The sequence below is a fragment of the Rhipicephalus sanguineus genome, chromosome 5 (assembly GCF_013339695.2).
Source record: "Rhipicephalus sanguineus isolate Rsan-2018 chromosome 5, BIME_Rsan_1.4, whole genome shotgun sequence".
Lineage (NCBI taxonomy): Eukaryota > Metazoa > Arthropoda > Arachnida > Ixodida > Ixodidae > Rhipicephalus > Rhipicephalus sanguineus.
Genome location: NC_051180.1, coordinates 12,264,717 through 12,278,029, shown reverse-complemented (window position 1 = coordinate 12,278,029; position 13,313 = coordinate 12,264,717). Strand labels below are relative to the sequence as shown.

The following is a 13,313-nucleotide window of genomic DNA, read 5'->3' as shown; positions in this document are numbered from 1 at the left end:
ATGTCCAGCGGCGGCGTGTCTGTTGCTGTTGGTAATTGATGCCTGGAAAGAGAGAAACTCGAAAGCAGAGGAGTAGAGCCCTTGCCACATTTCAAGAGAGTTTGCAAACACGTTCGGGTCTGTCATGTCAGAGTTCAAGGTAGCTGCAAAGAAGGAAAAAAAGAGAGAAAAAAAAAAACAAAAAGAGGGGGGGGTCGGGTACAACCAAGCGAGAGGGCGAGTGCAGCCATCACAAAGAGCTGCAGAAGGTGGTGAGGAAGGGAACTACAGGCGGGGAGAAAAGAAAAAAAAAAAAAGAGAAACCGGGCGGTTTACGTTTAAATGTCCGCCAAGGAGCTGCAGAAGGTGGTGGGGAAGGCAGCTACAGACGACAAAAAGGTACTCGGGCGGCGTACGTTTAAAATGCCGCCTGCCTACTTTAAGTGATATTGAAAGGGTTGCCTGAAAAGCAAGCTCCTGCTTAATGGGTGAAGTAATTGGCTGGCATATGCATCCAGTGTCGTCGGTGGCTTCAAAAATTGGGCGCCCGTCAACTAAGGGTACTCTCTCCACCCAATATCAAGATAACTGGCAAGCAGCACTAGACAACGCTTCATTTTCTCTCTTAAATATACTCAAGAGCCACTGCATGGAGCAAATTGAAGAATTTTCCCAAAAACTCGAGAACATAATTCTAACAACCGAAGAAAAAAGGGACCTAGAACAATATAAAGAAAAACAGAATAAAAAATTGAGGCAAAAGCAGAATAAGAAAATGATTTCCAATCAAGGAACACCCTCCCGAACAACCACCCTAGTCCCGCTAACAACTGACAGTACAAACAGAGAAATACCAAGCACAGCTAACATCACACAAATAGAGCAGTCCAATGTTGTAGACATTTCAAGTACATTAAGCTTGGAGGAAACAAGGGTCCTTAGCAAGGGCCTAAACTTTTGTCCAACCAACAACACAATAGATGAATTCGAACTCCACAGAGACCTCACAGAATTTTCACGAAGAATGCGCATTAGACACTTTTTTGCAGATAACGATGGAGCAGAAACAGGTACTACAACGCTCAGGGCTCAGTCTACTTGGACTCCCGAACCAGAACAGGCAATAGAACTCGACTTATATCTTAAAGCTATCACTACAGAAATCATTAATCAATCGAAATCATCTAAAAAGCCTAGGAACATGACTTATTCGGAGAGTCGCATCATCTCTAACCTCAAGTCGCGCGAAGACATTATCATCAAGGAAGCCGATAAGGGAGGAAGCATAGTCATTTGGCCAACACAGAAGTACAAGCACGAGGCTTACAGACAACTCAATAATCCAGAACACTACCGCAAACTAGACAGCGATCCAACAGAACAATACACACTCACAATCACTAACACACTTAGATCCCTCCTTGCTGATGAATTAATAACTCCATCAGAATTCAAGTTTCTGAAACCAAACAACAAAGCAGCAGGGCGGTTTTACCTCCTCCCCAAAATTCACAAAGTACCATCCACCGAATTATACACTGCCAATATTCCAGGGCGCCCAATAGTATCAAATAACAACACCCCAACCGAGAGCCTCTCCGAATTCCTTAACCACTTTCTCGGGGACATTCCGAAGACATTCCCGTCATTTGTACAGGACACCCCACACCTACTGCGAATAATAGAAGAGATTAATAGCAAAGGCACACTCCCACAAAACGCCATCCTCGTCACACTAGACGTTACCGCTTTATACACGAATATCCCGATCCCAGAGGGCCTAACCTCAATGAAGCAAACTTTAAATCAACATAATGTACAGCATTCTACTGAAGTATATTTATCATTACTCGAACTAGTACTATCACACAACTATTTTGAATTTGAAGAAAATTACTACCTTCAAATACAAGGAACAAGCATGGGCACCCCATTCGCACCCACTTATGCAAACATATTCATGGGAATTCTGGAAACAGACTTCCTGGCTCGCTGCGCAGACAAACCCCACACATACCTTCGGTACATTGATGACATACTTATAATATGGGGTCACGGCAGGGACAATCTAGCTAAATTTACATCATTCCTAAACTCCTTTCATCCAACGATAAAGTTCACGTCCGAGACCTCAGCTGAGAGCATCAACTTTCTTGACACAACCATATATCTTGAGAATGGTATATTAAAGACTACGCTGTATAAGAAACCATTTGACAAGCAACAATACCTAGATTATACTAGCCATCACCCAAAACATTGTAAACAGGGCATTTTCAGGAGCCAAGCAACAAGGTTACGTCGCATATGCGTAGAGGATCAGGATTACGTAAACAGACTTACTACCCTAAAAGAAACACTAGCAAACAGAAGCCATCCAAACGCGTTCCTTCATAAGGCTTACACGGACGCACTAAAACTAGATCGCACTGAGACACTCAAACCACGCCCTAAAACCACAACAACAACAACGCCTCTTCTCACTACAAAATTTTCCAACGCACTTCCGAACATAAACAACATCCTCGCAAAATACTATCCGATTCTAACAACCAACCAGAAACTTAAAAAAATCTTCCCCGAACCGCCTAAGGTTGCCTACAGACGCAACGCCAATTTTAAAGATATGCTCGTACATGCAAAACTCGCAACAAAAACTACACCAACGTCTGGACCCTGTGGGCGTCCAAGATGTTCTACGTGCAAACATATACAGCCAGCCACCAACGTAAAAAGCACAGCATCCGATTACCTTCACAAGGTAACATCGAACTTCACGTGCACCTCAAACAACCTGATCTACTGCATTGAGTGTGCCACCTGTAAAAAACAGTACATAGGCGAAACTGGACAACCAATTCATGTAAGACTGAACGGCCACCGCGCAGACACAAAGCACAACTTACCAAAAGCAGTAGCCAGCCACTTCAATCAACAAGACCACAATTTCGATCAAGCCAAACTTTACATTCTACAAACAAACTTCCGGTCACCACGTGAGAGGAAATACATGGAATCGTATTTGATACACAAATTTCAATCCCTACACCCATCAGGAATAAATCTAGCTCGTGGTAATTTGGAATCGTTAAAAGCCATAGCATGATTCCTATAATATTAAGAGACATGAAGTACGCTCAGCTTTCAAAAACCTTAACCTATTCGCAAATAAAATCCCGACCAGCTCCCATAATACACTATCAATATTCTTTTTTAATATCTCTTAACCTTGCATGTAAAAATGTGCACATACGTGTAGATATTATTCTCTTAAGATATTTTCATTTTCCAGTGAATCCGAGCCACGGTTTCCTTCCCCCTTTCCGCGCTCCAAAGGTCGCTCCTGGCCAGCATTGTCACAGCCCTCGCTTTCTCAGGAAGTTCTACGAGTCTTATTCCGATTGTTCCCCCCCGGCCGCCCCTCGTTCCTTTCAACTTTTTTTTTTTTTTTCCCCTCTTAGTTGACGGGCGCCCAATTTTTGGAAGCCGCCGACGACACTGGATGCATATGCCAGCCAATTACTTCACCCCCTTAGTTGACGGGCGCCCAATTTTTGAAGCCACCGACGACACTGGATGCATATGCCAGCCAATTACTTCACCCATTAAGCAGGAGCTTGCTTTTCAGGCAACCCTTTCAATATCACTTAAAGTAGGCAGGCGGCATTTTAAACGTACGCCGCCCGAGTACCTTTTTGTCGTCTGTAGCTGCCTTCCCCACCACCTTCTGCAGCTCCTTGGCGGACATTTAAACGTAAACCGCCCGGTTTCTCTTTTTTTTTTTTTCTTTTCTCCCCGCCTGTAGTTCCCTTCCTCACCACCTTCTGCAGCTCTTTGTGATGGCTGCACTCGCCCTCTCGCTTGGTTGTACCCGACCCCCCCCCTCTTTTTGTTTTTTTTTTCTCTCTTTTTTTCCTTCTTTGCAGCTACCTTGAACTCTGACATGACAGACCCGAACGTGTTTGCAAACTCTCTTGAAATGTGGCAAGGGCTCTACTCCTCTGCTTTCGAGTTTCTCTCTTTCCAGGCATCAATTACCAACAGCAACAGACACGCCGCCGCTGGACATGACGTCATCACTAACCCCATAAAACTAACACGCCAGGGATGACAAGGCGCCTTTGACAAAGATAGGTCCCCTATCGAAACGTCGGCCAGCCTGATCTGAGGCACTTTCTCCTGTTTTGAAATCTATAACGTGTATCCATCCGTCGGCTCCCTTCTTGATCTTGCCATAATCAAGCAAGATATCACGCTTAGTATTGCGTTCACTAGAGCGGAATATTCACGCCAAGCTTCCCTGCGCTTATTCTTTCCCACCGGATTAATTGTCTTCACTAGAGGTCGTCACACAGATCGTTCGCTGCGCTGCGTGATATTTCATATATACGACATGAAACTATCCAGCCATAGATAACGACAGGCGGTAGAGCGTCACGATACGGATTACTAAGCAGTGTTTTTCCATATCCTAATGAGCTCAATGGTGGAACTTCCTGTCACAGTGACATTCAGGAGAGTCACGGGATCTGAGCAGATACGTCACATATTACGTCAGTGGTAGAGCGGCACGTCGCTGTTGACTCTGGTTCTGGCAGTATAGGGACGCTGGCAAAATAGCCAAGCGCCAATGCGTAGGTTACTGGACCGCCACTGACACGGGCCAACCGCTGACACTGGCAAAATAGCGTTACTTATGCAACGCCAGGTAAAACCTTTCCCTACTTGAAATACGTGGCGCAAGGTTGCGACATAGAAGAAACAAGAAGAGACAGAAAGAACGGTGTTCTTTCTTTCTCTTCTTGTTTGTTCTCAGTTGCAACGTTGGCCCACGTATTTCAAGTAACGATGCACCAACTAGCCCAACATAACGTACTGTAAGACCTTTCCCTTTCATTCAAATTTTACTGCGCTGGTATGACGTCACACGTTACGTTTCTGCTCAGGTCACGTGACTCTCCGGAACGTGAAGGTGACCGGAAGTTCCGCTCTAGCATTCCCTAGAATATGGAAACACGCTGCTAAGCAACACCGAGCATGTGTTACAGATACTGTTAGCGATATTTGAAGGTTCCATACCTATACAGCCTGAGCCAAGTGCGGATCAAAATTTTTCTCTTCCGGTTATATACATCACAGAGTCAGTACAAAACATGCAGACATAGCAACCAAATGTTATTTGCACTCTCTCTCGGAGCCCTATACATTCCACATTATTTGCCAGCTCGATGGCTGGTCAACTAGGAGTCTTGGCAGGCGCTCACAGCACACATGCAGGCATAGAAGGGGAACTTGACCACAAGCTTCACTCCTTCCTGGAGAGCCTCATTTTGAGCAGGACAAAAGCCGTCAGCCTGGCTGCCAGCTCGAACGCGAGCAAAACGAGAGTCAACACGTGGATCTTCTTGTCTGCAGCGCCGACCAGCTCCAGGAAGTGCGCGGGGTCTTCGTAGAGACAGATGAAATCGTCGCACTCGAGGTGTTCACGACCGTATCCGTATATCGACAGGAGCAAGCCGTTGTACGCGTAATTCATGTACGACGCATCCGCCATCCATCGTATGTACGGGCTGAGGAGATGTGCCGGCACAAAGAAGCCGCAGAAGAAGTAGGCCGGTGACACCACTGGCAGGACCATGAACACTGCAGTCTGTGCATGGAGCGAGAGAGAAGAGGGTCACTTGTCAAGAGGTACTGTTGCTTCATACCTGCAGTAAAGCAGCGCCAGCGAACACAAGGGACCAGACGAAGAGGAACGACATGTACACAGGGCGCACTAACAACTGATAATAACAACTGTCAGTTGCTGGCTGTGTATACGTGTCGTTCCACTTCGTCGGGTCCCATGTGTTCGCTGGCGATGCTTTACTGCAAGAGGGGTCTTACTGGCTGGCAAAGGAGGGTGATTGCAAGTCATCAAGTGCGCCACGCCACGTTCTGTAATATGCAGCTGACTTGAAGTAATACCAAAGAGAGCGGCTGTCGAGCAGCCGACGTATCATTAAAACGTCTATATCGATCCGAGCATGCAAATCTTGCAACTGGGAGAGAACTGACTTTTGGGAACTTATTAAAGCGAACATGCATGTTGAAAACAACTTGTACGCATACTTTATGCATACAAATTAAGCGAAGCCATGGAGGGATGCGAACTCGAAAACCCTAATGGTGTTAGCCTTGCCCCGAAATGCCTGATAACAAAACACGCAGACCCTTTACTTGTCGAAAAACCTTTGTGTGTCCTGCAAGTTCTATCCGTGTCTCAATTTTGCGCTACTATTTTTTTGTTAAAACAAGGTAGTGATTGACAGGCAATTAGTTTATTTGCATGACCAGGATTTGGGGATATGTGCACGTAGCGCCATCTCTCGTCGAAGAGAGCGGTGGCCTGCCGTAACTGAATGGGAAATAGGCGAAAAAAAAATAATATCTGACGAAAAAAGGTAATTATGAGAAACGACTGCCGGTTCTAACAGCAGAGACTTATTTGAACATTCTGTTAAAATTACAGTGTCGCGTTACAAACCGCGTGGCGTCACATAGTGTTTAATATTTTACAATGGGGCCCCATGTGTTTCTAATAGGCGGTGTTTAATTGTCCTTGGGAGCCAAACGCTTTGTAGTGCGATACTGCAATTTTACCGAAATGTTCCAGTAGGTCTCCGCTGTATAGAACCCGGTGTCGTTTTCGATAACTAGCTTTTTTCAAGGGATATAATTTTTTTTTCGCCTATTCCCCATTAAGTTATGGAAGGACGCAGTTGCTGCCGCTGGGAGATGGCGCCACGCACAGATGTCCCCAAATCCTGGGAATGCACATGTCGTGTAGCTCGTGCGGTCCTCTTGTTGGTTCAGCACATACCATTACAGCCTGTCATTCATTTCCCACTTTTGTACCTTTCATACGTGCTTAATTACGCAGTCGTTATTCCACTGCTGCGTTCGTCGTCTCGTAACGTACACGTTCTTTCGATCATTTTGTCATCTCACCTGAAGCTTGGAGACTGCGGAAACGATGAGAGCCATGGCCTGCGACACGGAGCAGATCTGGACGCTGAACAGCAACAGGCTAGCAATGCGCCAGAGCTCCAATGGCTGCCCCGTCGGGTAGTAGACGATGCCGATCAACAGAGCTATGGGCACGACCTGAGAAAGAACAGAGTTGCGAAGAAAGGATTTTGGACGCGGTTACAAACGCGGACTGCTCGTATATATTAAGTGCGAATCATCTAGTACACTTAGCTTTATTAGTTAGCACACCTAACTTTATTTAATAACTTATTAGGTGGGAACAGCTATCACGCATAACTGACGTCATAACTAAGCGTACAGAAGTTTGAATGCACACAACAAAGCGCCCCAAATGCTCCGGAAAAGACATTTATTGTGGAGCACAATGACAAGTGGTGAAGTGGTTATTGCAGCCTTGTTTTATTCTTTTTTATTCACTCTTTTGCAGAATAGGCAAGCCCTAGCTATCATAACACATTGCGATATGTGCTTTCATAGCGCCATCGGCAACCTTATAGCCACGGTTTGGTCAAAACAAAACGGCACGTCTAGATTTCTGTTTTCGTGGCTTCTGTGTGTCTTATTAAAAGTGACAGTTCTTAGTTGCAAACAAACTGAACTCCTTATCCAATGTAATGCAACCTATGATGCAGTTAGAACATCTGTCGTACTTTTAGAGGCTCTTCTGAAAAGAAATTAAAGCAGGTACCAAAAGTACGTAAATAAAAAGGCGTTTTATACGTAGAATTACTTTCATGTATCCAGGAAGTAGTGCCCGACATTGTATGTAACACGCACAAGCTGCAAATACACAACGCCTGTAGCAAGGTGGTGTACGGGATCACCAACTGACCCCTTCTGCTGCCTAGTTGTTGAGCAGTAACAATGATTTTGTTACTCACCAAGAAAGGAATCTCGGCAATATAGTTTGCCAGGTAGTAAACGTGGAGGCTGTACCAGCAGTTCCGCTGTTCTCTTGCCAGGACTAATACTTCCATTGGAACTGCAACAATACGGAAAGGTAGCGTACGTAAGGGTTTGTTTTATCGCTGGCTCAAAATACCGAAAGAAGGAAAAAGAGGATGACCTTATTTTTAGGTCTGGCGGTCCCATGTCGCCAATTTCCCACAGGGTGGGTGCCCTCCCAAGCGACTATGTACTTCGTTCTGCCGAGCACCAGGCCGGAAGTGCGCTTGTACATATATTTTACCGGTGGGCACCCGGCGGCAGCAATCGATCATTGTTTCTCTTTAGTGTCCCTTTAATGGATCTATGCTATTCCCCCATATTGCAACGACGTTGCGGTCGTACGTATCATGTAGCTGTCGCACCATATAGCGGAATAAGACGAAAGCTCAACGTTAAGAATGTGGGCACACAAAGCAGGCTCTGCGCTTCCTTATCGCGTCGCATGACCACTGCGAGCCGTGAAGAAGCCACGGAAAAAGAATGTTTCTCTATATAGTGATTCCGTGCAGCGTGTCTCCGCGCAGACATTTTGTTTTAGTGGATGGCTGGAACTTTCAAGAACGTTTCCCCATATTGGAGCTCTGTGATCGCTCTTGTGGCGATGAGTTATAGGTAAAAATTTATTATATTACTTTTATTACTGCTATTAAAATATATATTTCCAATTTAAATTATGATAAATGTAAACAAAACACGGCATAGTGAGATGCTAAATGTATAAGCGCCTATCTATTTCTTTTTAGCCTGCCCGTTTCACATAAAAGGTAACCCCACATGCAAGAAGCGAAAGAAGTTCAGTACTTGACCGTCACAGAACTTCTCCAAATGCGTTGCCCCACATAAAAACTGCGTTTTTTCGAGATAAAATATGTGGGACATATATGCGCAACATATGTGGAAAACTCTTGGAAACTGAGCACAAACCAAGCCTGGCTCGACCCGAGTCCGCCACCACGAACCCGAGCCCGACCCTAAGCCCGAAACTTCAGACACGGGCCCGGCCCGGCCTGGCACCTGGATAGGGCCCGGGTTTTCGGATAGGCCCGAGCCCGTGCAGTGCTCTAAGCTGCACACGGTGGTGATGCTTTGGCTGATGATTATGATGCTGGGCCCACGATTGAATTACTGTCTATTGTCCTCATCCCACGAAGTGCACGAATGCATCAGCGAGAAAATTCCTTGTTTCTACGATGGTACGACTATACTTAGAGGAGGAGGATGTTGGAGGTTGCCGGCGGATCTTGCCTTACGATATCTGCAGGCAAATTCCCCACCCGGTTTCCTCCTTTCAGGTTATTTTGAAGGCATGACCGTTTTAGGGCGAAAGTCTTAGATGCCTCACATAACGCGAAAATTGACCGGCGTCCCGCATCGGCGTCCCCGTCGGCGGCGTCAGCACGAGTGATGTAAAAAATCACGTGATGACGCTACCATATGACGTCACAGATCGCCGAATTGTTGCGTCATCGTGACGTCACATAACGTGGCGTCAAATTGTGACGTCATCACATGACATCATTGCATGTTCAAAGGTGGGCCGATCCCGCAGGCAGTGCGAAACAAGGTGTAGTGGAGAAAGCATGCAATGCCTCCGATCCTGGAGGCATTGCAAAATCACGTTAGTTGCAGAAAGCTTTCGGAGGGGGGCGTGGGAGGGAGGTTCAGTACATCGACTTAGAAGAAAAAGAAGAAGAAGGCTTTCGACTGAGGCGGGTGCATAACAGACCCTGTGAGTCTTTTCTTTGTTTCTTTATTTATTCTTTTAAGCGAGGCGCGGGCACGCTATGAAGAAGCGCGCAGCGCGACGCGAAAATGTACATTCCGGTGTTCCTTGAGCTATCCCGCGTACGGTGCTATTCCGTGCTCTCATATCACCGCACCACAGCCCAATGTAAGTGTCACTTATCACCAATCACATACGAGTTTTAGCATTCAAAAACTTCAAAAGTAGTTCATCAACAGTCACACCATGGAAGTTAAGCCTGTGTGAAAGGGACCGACAACCAATTTTTATGGTGCCCATTTTCTTTAGCGCAATGGAAAGCTTACCGGTGAGAGTGTCTAATCACGGAACGGTAACGTGGAAAACGCCGTGAAACACTTGTAATAAGAATTTTTGAATCTGCGGCGAATATGAAGTCGTAAACACAAGTGACAACCCTTGCTGCAAACAGTGAGAGCGAGAGCGAGAGCGGTTCGTGTTCACGCACGGCGGTTTGCTGCGCATGCGTGCACTCCGCGAGCATGCGCCGCGGCTCCACATGTTCCACTGGTTACCGCGAAGGCAGCGCCGCTTCTCACCGTGTAACTCCTTTTACCTCGTAAGCAGCACAATATAGAGCGGGGATAGATAATAATATACATACTCTAATTTTCAGGACTAATTATGGCACGCAAGACAGCATCAGACTACGTGACTATGTTCAGCAAAAAATGATCGACTCCATAATTCAGCTTGAAGGCTCTTCCTCTAGGCTGCACCACATACCGGTTTTTGTTACTTTTAAACACGATTCAAACGTGTAAATCCTACTCACAAGGCGAAAAGGATGCTAGAATCTGTCACTATATTTCACTGTCTTTTAATTTTTACCAGGATCTAATCACACGTTGTGATAAGCTGTCGGTCCCTTTAAAGGAAACTGCCAGATACTCACATACAATGGCGGCGGGTAGGACTGACTGGAAGACGCAGATGCAGGTAACGGCGAAGAACATGGTGACGTTGTTGGTCACTGTGGTCGCCTTGCGACCGATGTCGTAGAACAGCATCACAATGAATACAGCGAAGCCAGCGTATGCCAGAAGTCGCAGTGGTGTGGCCACCTGAATAGGTGCGCGCAGGAGATTTCACAAACACTGTGCCGAACAACTGAAGTACACTGAGATATAATATTTTAATGCATGCGCTGCAGCTGAAGTTGTGGCGTAGTCAAGCTGGTTAAATTCGGCGCATCGTAAACTCAAGTGCCATCACCAGAGGCTCCATATACTGAGAAGTAACAGATGTAAGCAAAATATGGACGTGAAGACAGGTCCAAAAAAGTTGCCAACAGTGCCTCCGTTGCTAGTTGATCGCATACCTTACAATACGTCGTCAAATTGTAATATATACGACGGGGTGCGATCTCATTATAGGGACAGCTGAGTACAACTACTCCAAAAATCATTTACATTTTTTGTAGCGTAGCTACACTTGCCTAGCCGGAGCCGATTTCGCGTGGATTCTCATGAGCCGTGCTGCGCATGCGCAAGGATCCGTGATGTCACACAGCTGGCTCACCGCACTCCGCGCTCTCCGCCACCGCGATCGCACGCGCTCTCCGCCACCCCCGCGCGCGACTCGCCGCTGCTGGTCTGCGCGTTCGGGAGGAGTGGCGTCGTAGCCGCGGCAGACACATTGGCGCCGGCGCGCGCGCATACTCCGCCACCGACGCGCGTGACTTGTCGCTGCTGGTCTGCGAATTCGAGAGGACTGACGTCGTAGCCATGGTAGACACACTGGCGCCGGCGCGCGCGCAGCTATTCGCCTTCGCTGTGCAGTCGCCGTCTTACACTGCGCTGGAGCCGCGTGATAGCGCCTCTGACTGGCGTTTGCAGGTGGGTAACGTCATGGAGAAGGAGAGCGCAAAGGCTGCGCAAAGGCTGCTCAACGGCGCAGAAGAGCCGAGAAGCTTATCTCATCGGATCCCGAAGTAGTCGCCTGGCAATTAACGGTTCAGCGTACGAAGAATAAACAGAAGAAGGCTAATAATCCTGGACAATCTGGAAAGCTAAGAATAATCAGCTGAACCTTTGCTAACGCTACGTATATCCTGGCATAGCCGAGCTAAGCCAATGCAAATTTTTTATGAGCACAATATTAATCAACGTGGCTTTACTTCAGAGACAATTGTGCACGTTATTGTACACATATGTACACAATTGTTACTTCAGAGACAACTGGCTCTCCCTGGTTTCCATTTCAACAGCGAAGCTGTTTAAGGCGGCGGTAATTTGTGCGGCGTATCCTGTGCGGCCAATCAGTTATGTGCCACAGAAATTGGCTAAATCTCACTACTTACCACTGGTCCACTAAAAATGAAGAAGACAACAGTTAGCCCATCAAACGGGTATGTGCCACAGAAGTTGGTTGAATCCCATTACTCACCACTTGTCCAATAAAAAGGAAGAAGGCAACAGTTAGCGCAACACTAGGGAACGGGAAAGGCAACGGCAGCGGCAGAAGACCCCGAAGCGATGGAAGGCCTACGCCAACGACGACCTGCCCGTAGATCTATGAGAGGTGCGAACGCTTGGTTTCAGCGCGAGTTTCTGTCACTTGAGTATGGACATCCGTGTCCTGTCTGTGACTGTATGAGAGGTGTGAGCGCTTGGTTTCAGCGCGAGTTTCTGTCTCTAGAGTTTGGACATCCTGTGACTGTGTGTGGTTTAACTCGAACCTCTCTGCGCTGACAATCAAAGTAGAAACAAACTAGCATCACCTATAACTAAAGCCTAGCAACGACCTAGAAGCAACCTAGCAACAGCCCTCATCACCTAGCTGAGGCCTAGAAATAACCTAGAAGCAACCAGATTAGTGTTCAGAATCGTCTAGTTTCGCTGTTTCAAGGCTTGCCCGGCCTTAGTGCTTACTGCTTAATGCAAGCTTCACCAATTTTTTTTCTAAACAAAACATGCAACGCAGACAACGAATTCTCTTTTATGCTCACCACTGCTCATGCGCTTTATTCGAACTTCAACTTTGGTTCAAAGAGAGATTTTTCGTATTGGCTGCATAGCGATTACATGCTAGGACACATCCTAAATGTGCAATAAATAGACGCAAACTGACACAAAGTGGTGCTAACATCTCTGTTCGTTACGCAATAAAAGTATTCGCAATTCTTTGGTATTGTGTACTACCTGTTTTGTTTTTCTTTTCAAGTTTTCACACCCAAAGCAAACCTTAACAAGGTGTCTGAGCTTGCAATCATTTCTTCACCTTCGGGCTTGTTATTGCTTGAATATTGTTTGCAATAAAAAAGAAGGAACAGCGCCGCAGGTCTTCTATTTCTCTAATCTCACGTCATGGTATCTTGAAGCTATGAGGTATCTAGTTACAGCGTTACTTTCCTTATGCGCTTTAGGAATAATATTACCCACTGCAGAAATACGACAGAATAGACGGGTTGTTTGGCCCATTGATATTACTTTATGGATAAGCAGCCGGCAGTGATAAATGAGTGATGTCTAACACAAGTTGGCTCCCACTAATGTTTACGCAGTGGAGCAGAGTAATCAACGGCGTCGGTGAACGAGTAGAGCAGAATAAACTATTACAAAACTTGTCCGGCAGAGAGAGAAACAACTTT

The 13,313-nt window shown here is 46.3% G+C and overlaps 1 protein-coding gene across 1 annotated transcript in view; it reads right to left on the bottom strand.

Moving 5' to 3' along the window:
- Window positions 1–4,886: 4,886 nt before the first annotated feature.
- Window positions 4,887–13,313, bottom strand: part of LOC119393105 (uncharacterized) — a 95,417-nt gene continuing 86,990 nt past the window's right edge. The window contains exons 23-26 of the mRNA XM_049415862.1: window positions 10,617–10,785; window positions 7,893–7,993; window positions 6,970–7,125; window positions 4,887–5,629 (exon numbers count right to left, since the gene is read on the bottom strand). Coding sequence (XP_049271819.1) covers window positions 5,285–5,629; window positions 6,970–7,125; window positions 7,893–7,993; window positions 10,617–10,785 — 771 coding nt within the window. The 3' untranslated portion in view covers window positions 4,887–5,284. The remainder of the gene's footprint in view (window positions 5,630–6,969; window positions 7,126–7,892; window positions 7,994–10,616; window positions 10,786–13,313) is intronic.